This window comes from Microtus oregoni, unplaced genomic scaffold (genome assembly GCF_018167655.1).
Source record: "Microtus oregoni isolate MIOR12 unplaced genomic scaffold, Mior012 000011F_ref0000422, whole genome shotgun sequence".
Classification (NCBI taxonomy): Eukaryota; Metazoa; Chordata; class Mammalia; order Rodentia; family Cricetidae; genus Microtus; species Microtus oregoni.
In genome coordinates, this window is record NW_024543070.1 from 39,957,320 (window position 1) to 39,969,670 (window position 12,351).

General features: G+C 44.5%; 1 protein-coding gene across 1 annotated transcript; it reads right to left on the reverse strand.

Moving 5' to 3' along the window:
* Positions 1-1,435: 1,435 nt before the first annotated feature.
* Cabyr (calcium binding tyrosine phosphorylation regulated) lies at positions 1,436-11,574 on the reverse strand. The gene is made up of 5 exons (XM_041659860.1): positions 11,534-11,574; positions 9,007-9,179; positions 8,854-8,907; positions 3,481-4,643; positions 1,436-1,535 (listed from the first exon to the last, which is right to left on the reverse strand). The coding sequence occupies exons 2-4, from the start codon at positions 9,152-9,154 to the stop codon at positions 3,490-3,492; spliced, it is 1,356 nt and encodes a 451-aa protein (XP_041515794.1). The 5' UTR covers positions 9,155-9,179; positions 11,534-11,574; the 3' UTR covers positions 1,436-1,535; positions 3,481-3,489.
* Positions 11,575-12,351: the final 777 nt, after the last annotated feature.

A 12,351-nucleotide genomic window follows, 5' to 3' on the forward strand; every position in this document is an offset into this window, starting at 1 on the left:
GTGTGAATGCTTTCAGAATTTCAGCTGATATTGTAACCTAACACTCAAAAGATGTCTGTCTCTAGGGCCAGAGAGACTGCTGCCTAGCTGATACTGTAAACAGAGGTACAGTGTTTATTATTTGAATTCCAGATATCCTGAGTGGAAAAAATTGTACATGTATGAGCTGGACAATGTAGGGTGGTTTGCACATCTAAGTTACTAAAGCAACAATGCAAAGCGTTATGCTTGCAGGAAGTTTATTGATACAGTTCACGTGGTGACAGACTCCACCTTGAATGCTGGGTCAAACAGCATCGTTTCAGCATCTGTTGATGAAGAGACATACATCATGAAATAAATCAAAAAATATCCTAGCAGTTCCTGCTGAGACCACCATCAGGTTGTCATGATTACATTCATGGCTACACAATTGAAATACCACCTCTCCAACCCCACCCCAAATCACAGTGGCTTAGCTGTTAGGAATCCATAGCTCTCCTTAGCCGCATGCCTGGCAGCACTATACATACATACATTGCTTGTCTCCTCCACTCTAGTCCAAGTTTTACTCGCCCACTGTCGATACCAAAGGAAGAGGCTCGACATTACGCCCAATTGAAAAAAAAAATGTCTAAAAATTTCAGTTAACCACAATTGAATTAAAAAAAAATTTGATAAAATTGTCAGAGCTGTTACTTCAGCTTCTGTTAATCTCTTACATGGACATACCATCTCTGTCCCTGTTTCTTAAACACTGATTATCCTCACTTTAAAGAATCTACCATATACTCAAAGGTGGCTGGGCATTCATTAGCAGCTCTGTAGTTGAAAGCCGAGCATATATGCTTAAGTATACCCCATCACTCTCAAGTGTTTGAATACCCAGCCCTTAAGTGCCGAAGGCTCAGCTGTGCTAAGGCCCACATGTCAAGGTAGGAAGGGTTACCTACTCTTTTAAGATTCTGCTCTGCGGACATGGGCAGTAGTCACAGTAATTTCGCCAGCAATACCATAACTTCCAAAGGGAGTACGTTTGTCACCAGATCCTGAACTCTTTTTAGCTACATCTTCTACTGGGAAAGCAACAGAAAGAAAGACTGGGCTTTGCGGTCTGGGGCCATCTTGTCCACTTGTAGGAGGACTAGCATTCTGGGGGTTGGGGGCAGGTCTCTGGAATGTCTGATCTGCAGGAACAGCAATGGGCACTTGTACTGCAGCGTATCTCTTCAAGGCATCTGACTGTGACACCACAGTGTGTCCAGGAAGAGGCTTCCAATCCTGTGCTTCCTGGACATTGGAGCCTACTAAAATAAAAGGTGGGGCACTGGTCTTCTTGCTGTCATCCATCATCACATAGGTTGGAGAAGTGACTTTCGGTGGATTCTGCAGAAACTGTGGATCCTTGGGATTAGGTAAATAGAGGGTTGCTTGGGGAAAAGGCCCAAGTGCAGGTGGCGGTGATGGGCGACTTTGTTGATTCATATCAGTTAGACAATAAAGTGTCCACATATTAGAATATGGTGGTGGTTGTCCTGCTTCGCTTGTTGCTAGTGCTATAAAAAAAAAAAATTGCAGGCATTAAAGGTTTGGTCTCTGTACCAGGCACTATGCACAGTCATGTCTTTGTAAATCTTTTTTTTTAACATATAAATAAGCAACTGTAATAATATGTGCCATAAAGCATGCTATAGAGAGGACTACAGAAATTGTGCCTGGTAATGTGGAGGAACAGCATGATCCACCACAGTTGGAAAAGGAACCCAGAGCAACGGCAGGGACAGCAGAGGTGCGGCTCAAGAGGCAATTGTATTCTAAGTTGCTGTTTCCAGACTCTTACACTGTTTTGGTTCTTTAAGACAAGGTATCATTGTGAGTCCAGGCTGGCCTTGAACTTTCAGTAGTCCTCCTGCCACAGCCTCCCAAGAGCTAGAAGTACCACCGTGCCTAGCAAGAATCTTAAGCTTTATATATGGCTTCCACATGGTACTCAGAAGAAAGTTAGCAAAACTTTTTACTTTACCAAAAATAAACATTAACCATGTAAAGCCAACGAGAAGTCATATAAGCACATCTGCATAGCAGTTTCTCTACCTAGTCAGACACTACATGTCACCTAATATCATCTCTGGTCTTTTGATGGGCACTGTCATCTCCCATCTTCAATCTGTTACCTCATCTAGGAGTCAGATCCCAGAGAGCACTCATCTTAGCCAAGACTGGGCACCACCATATGCCTCAAAAGACAGCAAAAGACACTCTGATATAGAGAGCTAAAGACACTGTCCATCAGCTTATAGCAAGGGCTCTATACTGCTGAGTGTGGCTGTGTCAAGTTCCTGCTGTGCGCACTAGGCATCCATTTCACAGAAAATTGCACTGTGCACAGATTCAGTGATGCTTTTCATGACTCAGACACATTCTGTCCTCAAGATTACTAAAAATATAATCCAAATCTTGAGTCTTTCCAGATGAGAGGGTCTAAGACCTCAAACTTGATTTCTCTCGGTAACTTGTCCACTAAGGACAACTGTCCTTCAGCAACAGCTAAGTGCCTGAAAACAGTGACTCTTCTTGACGTGACGCTCAAGCCACAAAGATAAACCGGCCGCACAGGCTGTGAATGCAGCACTGCCCTCTGCCTTTCCAGCTGTCGTGAATCTGTCACACTGCCAGTCAGAATTCGGTTGCTAAACACCTGCTTTGGTAATAGTCCTATATTATTCTGGTTTGAGTCAGAGTTGAGAATTTCTGCAAGAGGAATGGGAGCTTCTTTCATTCATGTCCCTTCAGATACCCAAGAAGGGCCACTGCAATATCCAGATAGGCAGAAGGGTAGGCAGACCACACGCCATAATTTGATGGAGATAGGGGTTGTAACGCTTATGTGTCAGGAGGAAAAGCAGCTGGAGGTAAAGCTCCCCAGAAAGCAGCTTGGCTTTGGGGGTCCATGCATGGGAACTACACACACTGTTTTCAGGTGCGCAGCCATTCTTTCTGCTGGTTTCCTGTGACAAAGACGTTCCATCTAGCCTGTCCTTTCTCCATCTGGCTGTGATGCTGCTCCCTCAGCCACAGGAAGGTCCCAAGTAGGAAGCAGTGTCTGAGCCAACATCCCAAACCTGATTGCATAGTTCTCCTGACTCAGTGCGAAAGCAGTCAGCCACACCACCATTTCTTTCATGTTTTAAATGCCACAGCCCAAATAAATGCAGTGTTCAGTTTTGCATTTTTATAATTACCCTTTTGTAAACAGGTATTAAAAATCTAACAGAGTCTCATGTCTATAAACATGTGCAAAAAGAATCCAGCTTTGACATGCTGTGTGATTTTCATAATAGTAAATCTTTAAGTACAACAAAGCCTTTAAGTAGGTATGGCATTTAAATAACCTGAAAGTGGACTTTGGCCAGTCGGCAGAAGAGCCAACCTGTATGGTTACTGAATACAGATGTTACCTGAAATGCAGTATACGGATGTGCAAGTATCTAATTTTCTTACCTGGCTTTATCAAACCTGTTCAGGTGCATCTTCCCCATCTGGTTGGATTTCAGGTTCAGTAAAGCCTCCTGGCGCAGGAGGGAAAGGGTCACCGGATGAATAGGGTGCGGCGTTCTCCCCTGACTCCTCCTGGCCAGGATTGTCAGGGTCTATGTTAACGATCTCCACTTCAAAGTGCAGAGAATTCTCAGAGGCTATTTTGACAAAGCCCTCTGTATCCAGGGGTTCTGCAGGTACCTCGGGCTGACCCTCTAAAGCAGTGTCAGAGAGCAGAACTGTAGCTTCTGCCTCCATGTGTACTGAGGACTGCTGTTGGGAATTCTCCACCTGGACAATCTGCCGAGACTCTACAGATATCTTAGCCATGCCTGAGGAAGTCTTGGTTTCTACAGGTTTGGGACTAACTGGTGGTGACTGCTCAATTTCTTTAAGACAAGCAACTTGGTCAGTAAACGGGATAACTACGTATCCCGGTATCTGCTCAACATAGACAACTCCTTCATTGACAGGCACACCGTTATATACAGATGATACATGAACGGCTGATGTAACCTGAGTGTCAGGAGCTTCATCGTAAGCAGGAGGTTCTTGTTCACCCTGCAAGGGGGCTGAGGAAGCCTTTGGTGGTTCAGCCTCAGAATTAGGACCCACAACTGCCTGAGCAGATGTTTGGCTCATAACCTGCACTGCTAACATCTCTCCAGAGCACACCAGAGGAGCAGACACCACGACTTCTTCATCACACTCTGCACTCAGTGAGTCCAGGGTACTCGTTGCCACGTCCACCATTAAAACTTCAGAATATGTGCATGGAACATTACCTAACATCTGGGCAGCAAACTGAGCTGGGTCGGCCGGCACATAGGCATACTCTGCAGGGGCAGGTGCTGGAGGTGGTGAGGATGGTGGGGTGGTGGCCTTCGGTGTGGCTGGTTTGGAAGAAGGACCACAAACTCCTTCATTTGTCTCCTCAGGCTGGAGTTCAGCATGAACTGATGGAAACTGGGTGGTTTTGTTACTAAACAGTGGTCCAGCTACATTGTCCTCCTCTGTGTCTGTGGATTTTTCCATTCGTGTAGGTTCGCAGGAAACTGGAGGTGTTCTTCCTGGTTCTTTTACACATTCTTTCTTCTCCAGTGTCACTCCTTCTGCCCATTTCTCTACTAAAAAAGCAACAGGTGAGTTAATCAGCAAGCACTCCTCAAAATATTTTAAATAAAGCAACAGTAGGTTGAACTTTCAAATACCAATATACACAGATCTATGTGCAACATCTGCATTAGCATAGCTAGTGGATCTGTAACAGCTCACATCCACCTAAACAATCCATTTCCTTAGAAATAAATGACCAGCATATATCACACTGTAAAGCTAGTATTATACTACTCTAAGCTGATATTCAGTTCCTAAAAGGAAGGAAACTAGAACCCTCCTGGTCTGTTGTCCCACCAAAAGGGGGGGGAGGGGTAACACTGAGGAGATGGGCCCAGCAGATAAAGTGCTACTTGGCCTGGCCATATGAGAACTGGGCAGGATGACTGGAATGTCACCTGAAATCCCAATACTTGCGAGGCAGGGAGGCACACGCAATCCTGAGAGTGTGCTAGCAAACTGGAGTTGGCAAGCTCGGGGTTCAGTGAATGACCCTGCCTCAGTAAATAGTAGCATGTGACCAGTGTCAATTTTGTGACTCTACATGCACCCACGTCCACACATTGCAAACATGCGCATAGAAGAACACAAAATGCAAGCAAAGGAAACACTACAGACAGATGTGGGAAGCAAATTATTCCAGTTTCAGTTGGGCTCATAACTTAGAGAGGGAACAAACAGATGCATTCCTCCATTTAGGAAAACTGGTGTGTAAAGTATGCAATGAACTTGTCATCTGAGCACTGTGGGCTTCACATCAAGAAACACGATATACTTGCAGGTGACCTGTGGTCATGAAGCCATGGCCATATTGACCCAGATGAAAAGAGAAACTCCTATGCCCACGAATGCAGCCACTGATGCTCAGTGCCCTAGAAAACCCGTTCTGAGGGTCAGCAGCCACACCCTACTAACTGCCTTGCCTATTCCTCATTCAGAAAGCACAAAGTCAGCAGGGAGAGTGATAAGTGATTGCTTCAGGTCAAAGGTTTGGAGATCCTGGTATGGTGGGTGGCACAGGCCTGGGAGCTCATCTGTAGCTACAGAACCTTACGACCCTATTCTCAAAAGCACAAGTATGTTGTCCATATGTTCACATTGCTCTCTGAAGGAAGGCGTCCTTCAGGGTTTCTACCCATGCTAGCTGCTAGTTTGTAAATTCAGTTAAACTGTCTAGTAATGGACACAGATGGCCATACTAAATGCTCATGTGCTGAGAAAAACTACTACCATTCACCTCACTTGTCTAAATATCTCTGCAGGACTCCCCTGCCCCAGTCCTCCCCACCTCTCATGCTAGGGATTCAATCTCAGACTTTGTACGTGCTAAGGAGGTACTCTACCACAGAGCTATACAGCCCTTAACTGTCTTCCCACCAGCACACCTGATAGAATGATTCTCCTACATGGAAGACTCTGCAGAGTAGATGACAGTGCATAAAACTTAAATTCAGTCAGAATGGCTAAAATAAAAAACACCAATGATAGCCTTTGCTGGAGAGGTTGTGGAGAAAGGGGTACACTCATCCATTGCTGGTGGGAATGCAAACTTGTGCAACCACTTTGGAAAGCAGTGTGGCGGTTTCTCAGGAAATTTGGGATCAACTTACCCCTGGACCCAGCAATACAACTCTTGGGAATATACCCAAGAGAGGCCTTATCATACAACAAAAGTATATGTTCTACCATGTTCATAGCAGCATTGTTTGTAATAGCCAGAACCTGGAAACAACCTCGATGCCCTTCAATGGGAGAATGGATGAAGAAAGTATGGAATATATACATATTAGAGTACTACTCAGCAGTAAAAAACAAGGGCTTCTTGAATTTTGCATGCAAATGGATGGAAATAGAAAACACTATCCTGAGTGAGGTAAGCCAGACCCAAAAAGAGGAGCATGGGATGTACTCACTCATATTTGGTTTCTAGCCATAAACAAAGGACATTGAGCCTATAATTAGTGATCCTAGAGAAGATAAATAAGGAGAACCCAAAGAAAAACATATAGGCATCCTCCTGAATATTAACCTTCATCAGGCGATGAAAGGAGACAGAGACAGAGACCCACATGGGAGCACCGGACTGAAATCTCAAGGTCCAAATCAGGAGCAGAAGGAGAGAGAGCACGAGCAAGGAACTCAGGACCGCGAGGGGTGCACCCACACACTGAGACAATGGGGATGTTCTATTGGGAACTCACCAAGGCCAGCTGGCCTGGGTCTGAAAAAGCCTGGGATAAAACCGGATTCTCTGAATATAGCGGACAATGAGGACTACTGAGAACTCAAGAACAATGGTAATGGGTTTCTGATCCTACTGCACGTACTGGCTTTGTGGGAGCCTAGGCAGTTTGGATGTTCAACTTACTAGACCTGGATGGAGGTGGGGGTTCCTTGGACTTCCCACAGGGCAGGGAACCCTGAGTGCTCTTCGGGCTGAGCGGGGGGGGGGGGGGGGTTAATTGAGGGAGGGGGAGGGAAATGGGAGGCGGTGGCGGGGAAGAGACAGAAATCTCTAATAAATAAATAAATTTTAAAAAAAAGAAAAAAAACTTAAATTCACTAGGAGCTAATTTAAGCATAAATATTATAGGTATAATAGCAGAATTTAATAATGGTATTAATAAAAATGTTGAGAGTTTGGGCCTCGAGAGATGGCTCAGCAGCTTCCTGCTTTTCAGCATCCCAAGTTCTGTTCCCAGCACCCAGAAGCAAAACTGCCTGTAACTCTAGCTCTTGCAGATCCAAGCTTTGGGCACCTGCATTCACATGTGCATGCACATGTACACACAGTTTTGAGTGATAATAAATTTTAAAAAATCTTCAGAGTTCACAAGTTCTGAGCCTAACTTGATAGTTACTCTAGTACTTAGGATGTAATACTACTCCATCTTGACAAGAAGATCAATCATAAAATCATAAAATGGCTTGAGTTCAGACAGTTGAGGTCATAGTAAATTACCTGATTTCATAAAGAACAGTCTCCTTTCACCCCAGAGGTATACCAGAGCTGACTCAGCCATGGCAGGGGCCAGAAAGAAAAGGCCACCATTCTCTGGTGAGAAGGTAACAGCTACATAGTAACTACTAAATATGGCCCAGGAGGTCAGACTTGTGCCTCCAAACTCAGGAGTCTGTTACGACTGACAAGTATTTTTCTGCAGGCCTCAAAAGGAAGACGGAGATGGGATAGCATGCCACAAAAGGAACCTATCATCTTTTAAACTATCTAAATGTTTCATTTGTATAAATTTTGCCTTTTCCTACAACTCTTCTGTTACTACTTGGTCATCTCTGTTTCATGCTGTGACATTCAATTTACAAATGAAAAACAACTTTCTCGAAGCATATGTGTGCTGCTATGTCACGGTGCCCGAGACATGGAGAACATTGCTGCTTCATAAAACATCTACTCAGACACTCTCTTAGCAGGGCATATGGCAGCGATGGTTGATCTTCTAGACTGTACATAAGAATATGTCTTATTTTCTTTGGAACAGCAGGTTTTCTCCTAACCTTCATGCTTAAGCCTACACTGAAACCCAGCTCTACTTCATTAATATTATATATGTCTTGAGTATTCATTATCAGAAATGCCTGGAAGCTGATATATCAGATTTTGAGGGTTTTAAAAACTATTTTAGAAGATTTGCATAGCCTATTAGTAGAGAATCCCTAATCTGAAACCCAGGAATGTGAAATACTCTAAGCCAGAGACTTAAATCGTTGTGTTCGCTTTCATTTTGGATTTTGGAGCATGTCTAATAATTGATGGTAACCTGCACAGCTTTACAGAACACCCCATTACATTACCATGAAGTACAAGTTCTCTTAACATCTGCTGTACTTCCCTAAAAGTGTGCAGGGAGAGCGCGTGTGAATCGTAGTCATCTGCACTGTTCTAGACACCATAATCGTGTGCTCCAGGACGGACCCCAAGGCCTCGTGTGTGCTTTGTGAGAGCTATACCACCAACCTGGATTTCAGCCCCGAGTCCTCCTCCCACAACACACCTATTTTAAGACGTAAAACCTTCTAAACTGGAAATCCTGGTGTTAAAATAAGCCAGACACGACTTAGTAAAAATACAAAGCACCAGGATGATTACTCAGACATAAAACACTGGTGTGGTTGACGAAGAACCCATTAGCATAATTACGAACGCGTGTTAGCAAGTGTGCAATGGCAACATTGCTGAAACAACATCGCTGTGGCACTTACCTTTCATCTGATGAAACTGTTTAATCAGATCTTTTATATCCAAAGATGAATTCCCTGAATGAATGAATAAATGCAGGAAGTCAAATAGAGACATTTTTTCAATTTAAAATGGCTTTGCAAAGCAACAAATACAGAAGCTAAAGCAATACAAACCTTCTCTAAACACAATGAGTTCTTTAAAATAAACTGCTGCAAACTGGGTGATGTTTGTCGGGTTGGTTTTGAGAATGGCCCTGCTGACTCCCTCAAGCAGAGTCTTGAGGCCATAGGGTACAACAAGTCTGGGCTTTGAAGAAATCATTTTGGCAGGATGTCTGTAATTTCAACTATAAGGAAAAGAAACAAAATCTTACACTGTACATTACATTTATTGAATTTTCCTAGATTTAGTTGGGGTTCCTAAAACCAAATCTATTAAAATTATTAGCTTTACTTCTCACCTGTTAAGTATTTATTCTGGTAACATGGGATGCAATTCTTGGTAATTACTTACAAAATAAAACCCACTACCATCAGATTACTATGCACAAGCAAGTAATATAGCACTCATTAAGAGACTGGTAACTGGGCCATGGAGCTGGCTCATCAAATTAAAGTGCTTTCCCACAGACCTGAGGACCTGAGCTTAATCCCTGGATCCCACAAGCAGTAGGAGAGAATAAATGCTAGCTAGAGATTGGTCCTTTGACCTCCATAAGTGGCATGCATGCACACGCACACATACATACACAAAGACTCTCTGTCTCTCTGTCTCTCTCTCTCTCTTTCTCTCGGAAATGCCCTGCCAAGATTAACAGAATGATACAGTTTATGTCCAAATAAGACACATAAAATCCAATTAATATCTCAATAAAGATAAATTAAGCACACGTATTTCCAAATAATGCCCATATATAGGCACTAATTTTGTACAGGGTTGCAAAACTATTTCTACAAGAAAATTCCATTTTTCTAATATATTCCTAGACATATTTCCTACAATCTACTACACAAGTTTTGCTTTGTTTCTCTTTGGTATTGGGATTTGAACCCAGGGCTTTCCATAATACCAAGCAAGCACTCTCCCACTGAGTTATTTTTTAATGTTAGGTGTATCTGTGGGGCTATGCCATACCCATTAATATAGAGTTCTTTCCTTAATCAAATTATCACCTCCCTTCAGATTCAGCTGACCAAGAACTCTCTCTGTAGACTAGCCTGGCCTCGAACTCAGAGATCTACTTACCATTACCTCCTGAGTGTTTGGGCCACTACATCCATTCCCTTGATGACTGTCAAGTGGTACCTTGGGTGTTATATACCTTGGGTGTTATATAAGCTACTAGGGGTTGTCCCAGTTTTTGACATTGGGTTGTTATATACAAACATGCTGGGTTACACTCATATCTATCCTAAGATAGGCTGCAAGTTGGACACATCTAGACCTATAATTCTCATGGGTTTAGAGTGTGTCAGCCCTAAACTGTGTGTTCACTCTGAAACATGGAAACTTGCAAATAAGTTTTTAAAACTGAATTTTTTTAGTAAGGGAAAGAAAATCACAGTGCTGTCAGCCTGGCCTTTTGCTTTCCTAAATATGGATATTTAATTGGGTCCTGAGCTACCAAAGAGCCACCAGATAGGAAAGAGGAGCTAACATGATTCAGACTTTGAGGTTTGTTTTTTAAAAAATCAGTTGCTTTGGGGAAATCACAGCTGCTCTAGACAGAAGTACCTTCAGAATGCTTCCCATGGGTACTGATAAAGAGCAGACTACTTTGACAATGAATCATACCCTAACACTCTTAATGTTTCACGGACTAAGTGGCAAGGTTTAGTTGTTGCAATATATCAAGGGTCAACTTTTAATAAAAACGCAATATGCCACAGCAAAATGTTTTTATTTAGAAGCACCTTTCACATTCTTACCAAAACAAGTTTTGACCCAAGCAAAACTTTTGAGACTACAATTAAATGTTTGGTCATCAGGTGCATTACCGAAATTAAGTGTTTGGTCCCTTACTCATCAGGTGCGTTACCGAATGAAGCCATCTTTTGGGGCAAATGCAGCTTTACCATGCTAAATGACAGTGATCTGCTACACATAGCATACGCACATAAATATACATATGTATATATGCTTTTGGTTTCGTTTTCAAATAAACATCCCAGGGCAGTTTTCAAAGTGAGTGGCAGGAGGGCAAAATGGAGCAGCAGATACAGCACCCATCCTTAGTAGTTAGTACTACCAACGGTGCGGCAGCCGCGAGATGATGCTAGCTAGTACCAGGTCTAGGAACACTTGAAAGCCAGGGGTGTGGCTGTCCCTAGGAACGTTCTTGACTGGGAAAAGGCGGGGCAGCAGCGATGTGGCATCAGACCTCTCACCAACGCAGCTGACGGAGGGCTGTTCAAAAGTGAGAGCTTAGTTGCTCTTCATTTTTCAGAAGCCCTTGCCAGGAAGGACCTTTCTAGAAAGGCTCATCCTCTGGATTGTGACCCTCTTGACACTACCGGGGTGGGGTACGGCGGCCCTTTGTCCGCGGATTTCGGGGCCATCGACGGCGCACTCCGCGCCACACTCGGCCGAAGCCGCGGGACTCCCGCCCGACCACCGTCTCCCCCTCCGCGCGGCCTCCCGCCGCTCTCGGCCCGCTGCCTTCCGGGCTCAGCCGGCGCCGGTGAGCCAGGCTAGGCCCACCTTCTCTCCGGCTTCAATAAAGCTTCCTCTTGGCCCCCTCGCCGGCGGCTCCTGTGCTAGAGCGCGCGCCCCGCCCACTATTTATACCCCTATGTGCGTCATGTGTGCGTCACAGAGCTCCACCCCCTTGTTGGGGCCCACCGGAAAAGGCAAGGCTTCGACCGACCCAGCCAATGAGAAACAAAGGCCGGGGATTGGAGTGAGCAGGAGAAGTCGTCTTTTGTCCCTCCTGCGGCCGGAACTGGCACACTCTAACCACAGGGCTGCGGCTCCATGTTTGATCACTGGACGAGTGGCTGAGAATGCAGCTCATTTGCCAGAGGCCCTGGACTCAGTCCCCAGCACCTCAGAAGACAGGGTCCGCAGGTGCTCGTCTGTAATCTCTACTCCAGGAGGTCGAGGCAGGAGGTCATGAAGATTTCGAGTCAGCCTGAGATACATGGGATCCTGTCTCAAACAAGAACAGCAAACATTTATGTATAGGGAAGAGAAACTGCACGTATAGCTGGCTGTATTAACGTCGTTGCCTCCGTTCCCCGCAACTCCTTTATATTAACTTTTTTGAGATCTTCGCGAAGAGTAAGATCTGCCACGCAATACAGTGACAGTGAAGAGGGCATTACTAGGCACGGCATAAACTTTTCCTCTTGGGAAGCTTGCCTGTAGAGAGTGGTAGCAATCCTGACATTTCTTTTTTACTCCTTAATTAGGCTCAAGCCCCATCGCTCACCCAAGCCAACCAGGACAGGGACCAGTCTTCCAGGGTCTTACTAACTGCACTGCACTCCTAGGTATTCTCTCACACATGGGTACAAGGG

Coding starts and splice junctions, on each gene's coding strand:
- Cabyr (XM_041659860.1), bottom strand. CDS start 9,154: ATGATTTCTTCAAAGCCCAGACTTGTTGTACCCTATGGCCTCAAGACT. Junction 8,908..9,006: donor ACTCATTGTGTTTAGAGAAG/GTTTGTATTGCT, acceptor TCATTCATTCAG/GGAATTCATCTTTGGATATA. Junction 4,644..8,853: donor ACAGTTTCATCAGATGAAAG/GTAAGTGCCACA, acceptor TTGCTTTTTTAG/TAGAGAAATGGGCAGAAGGA.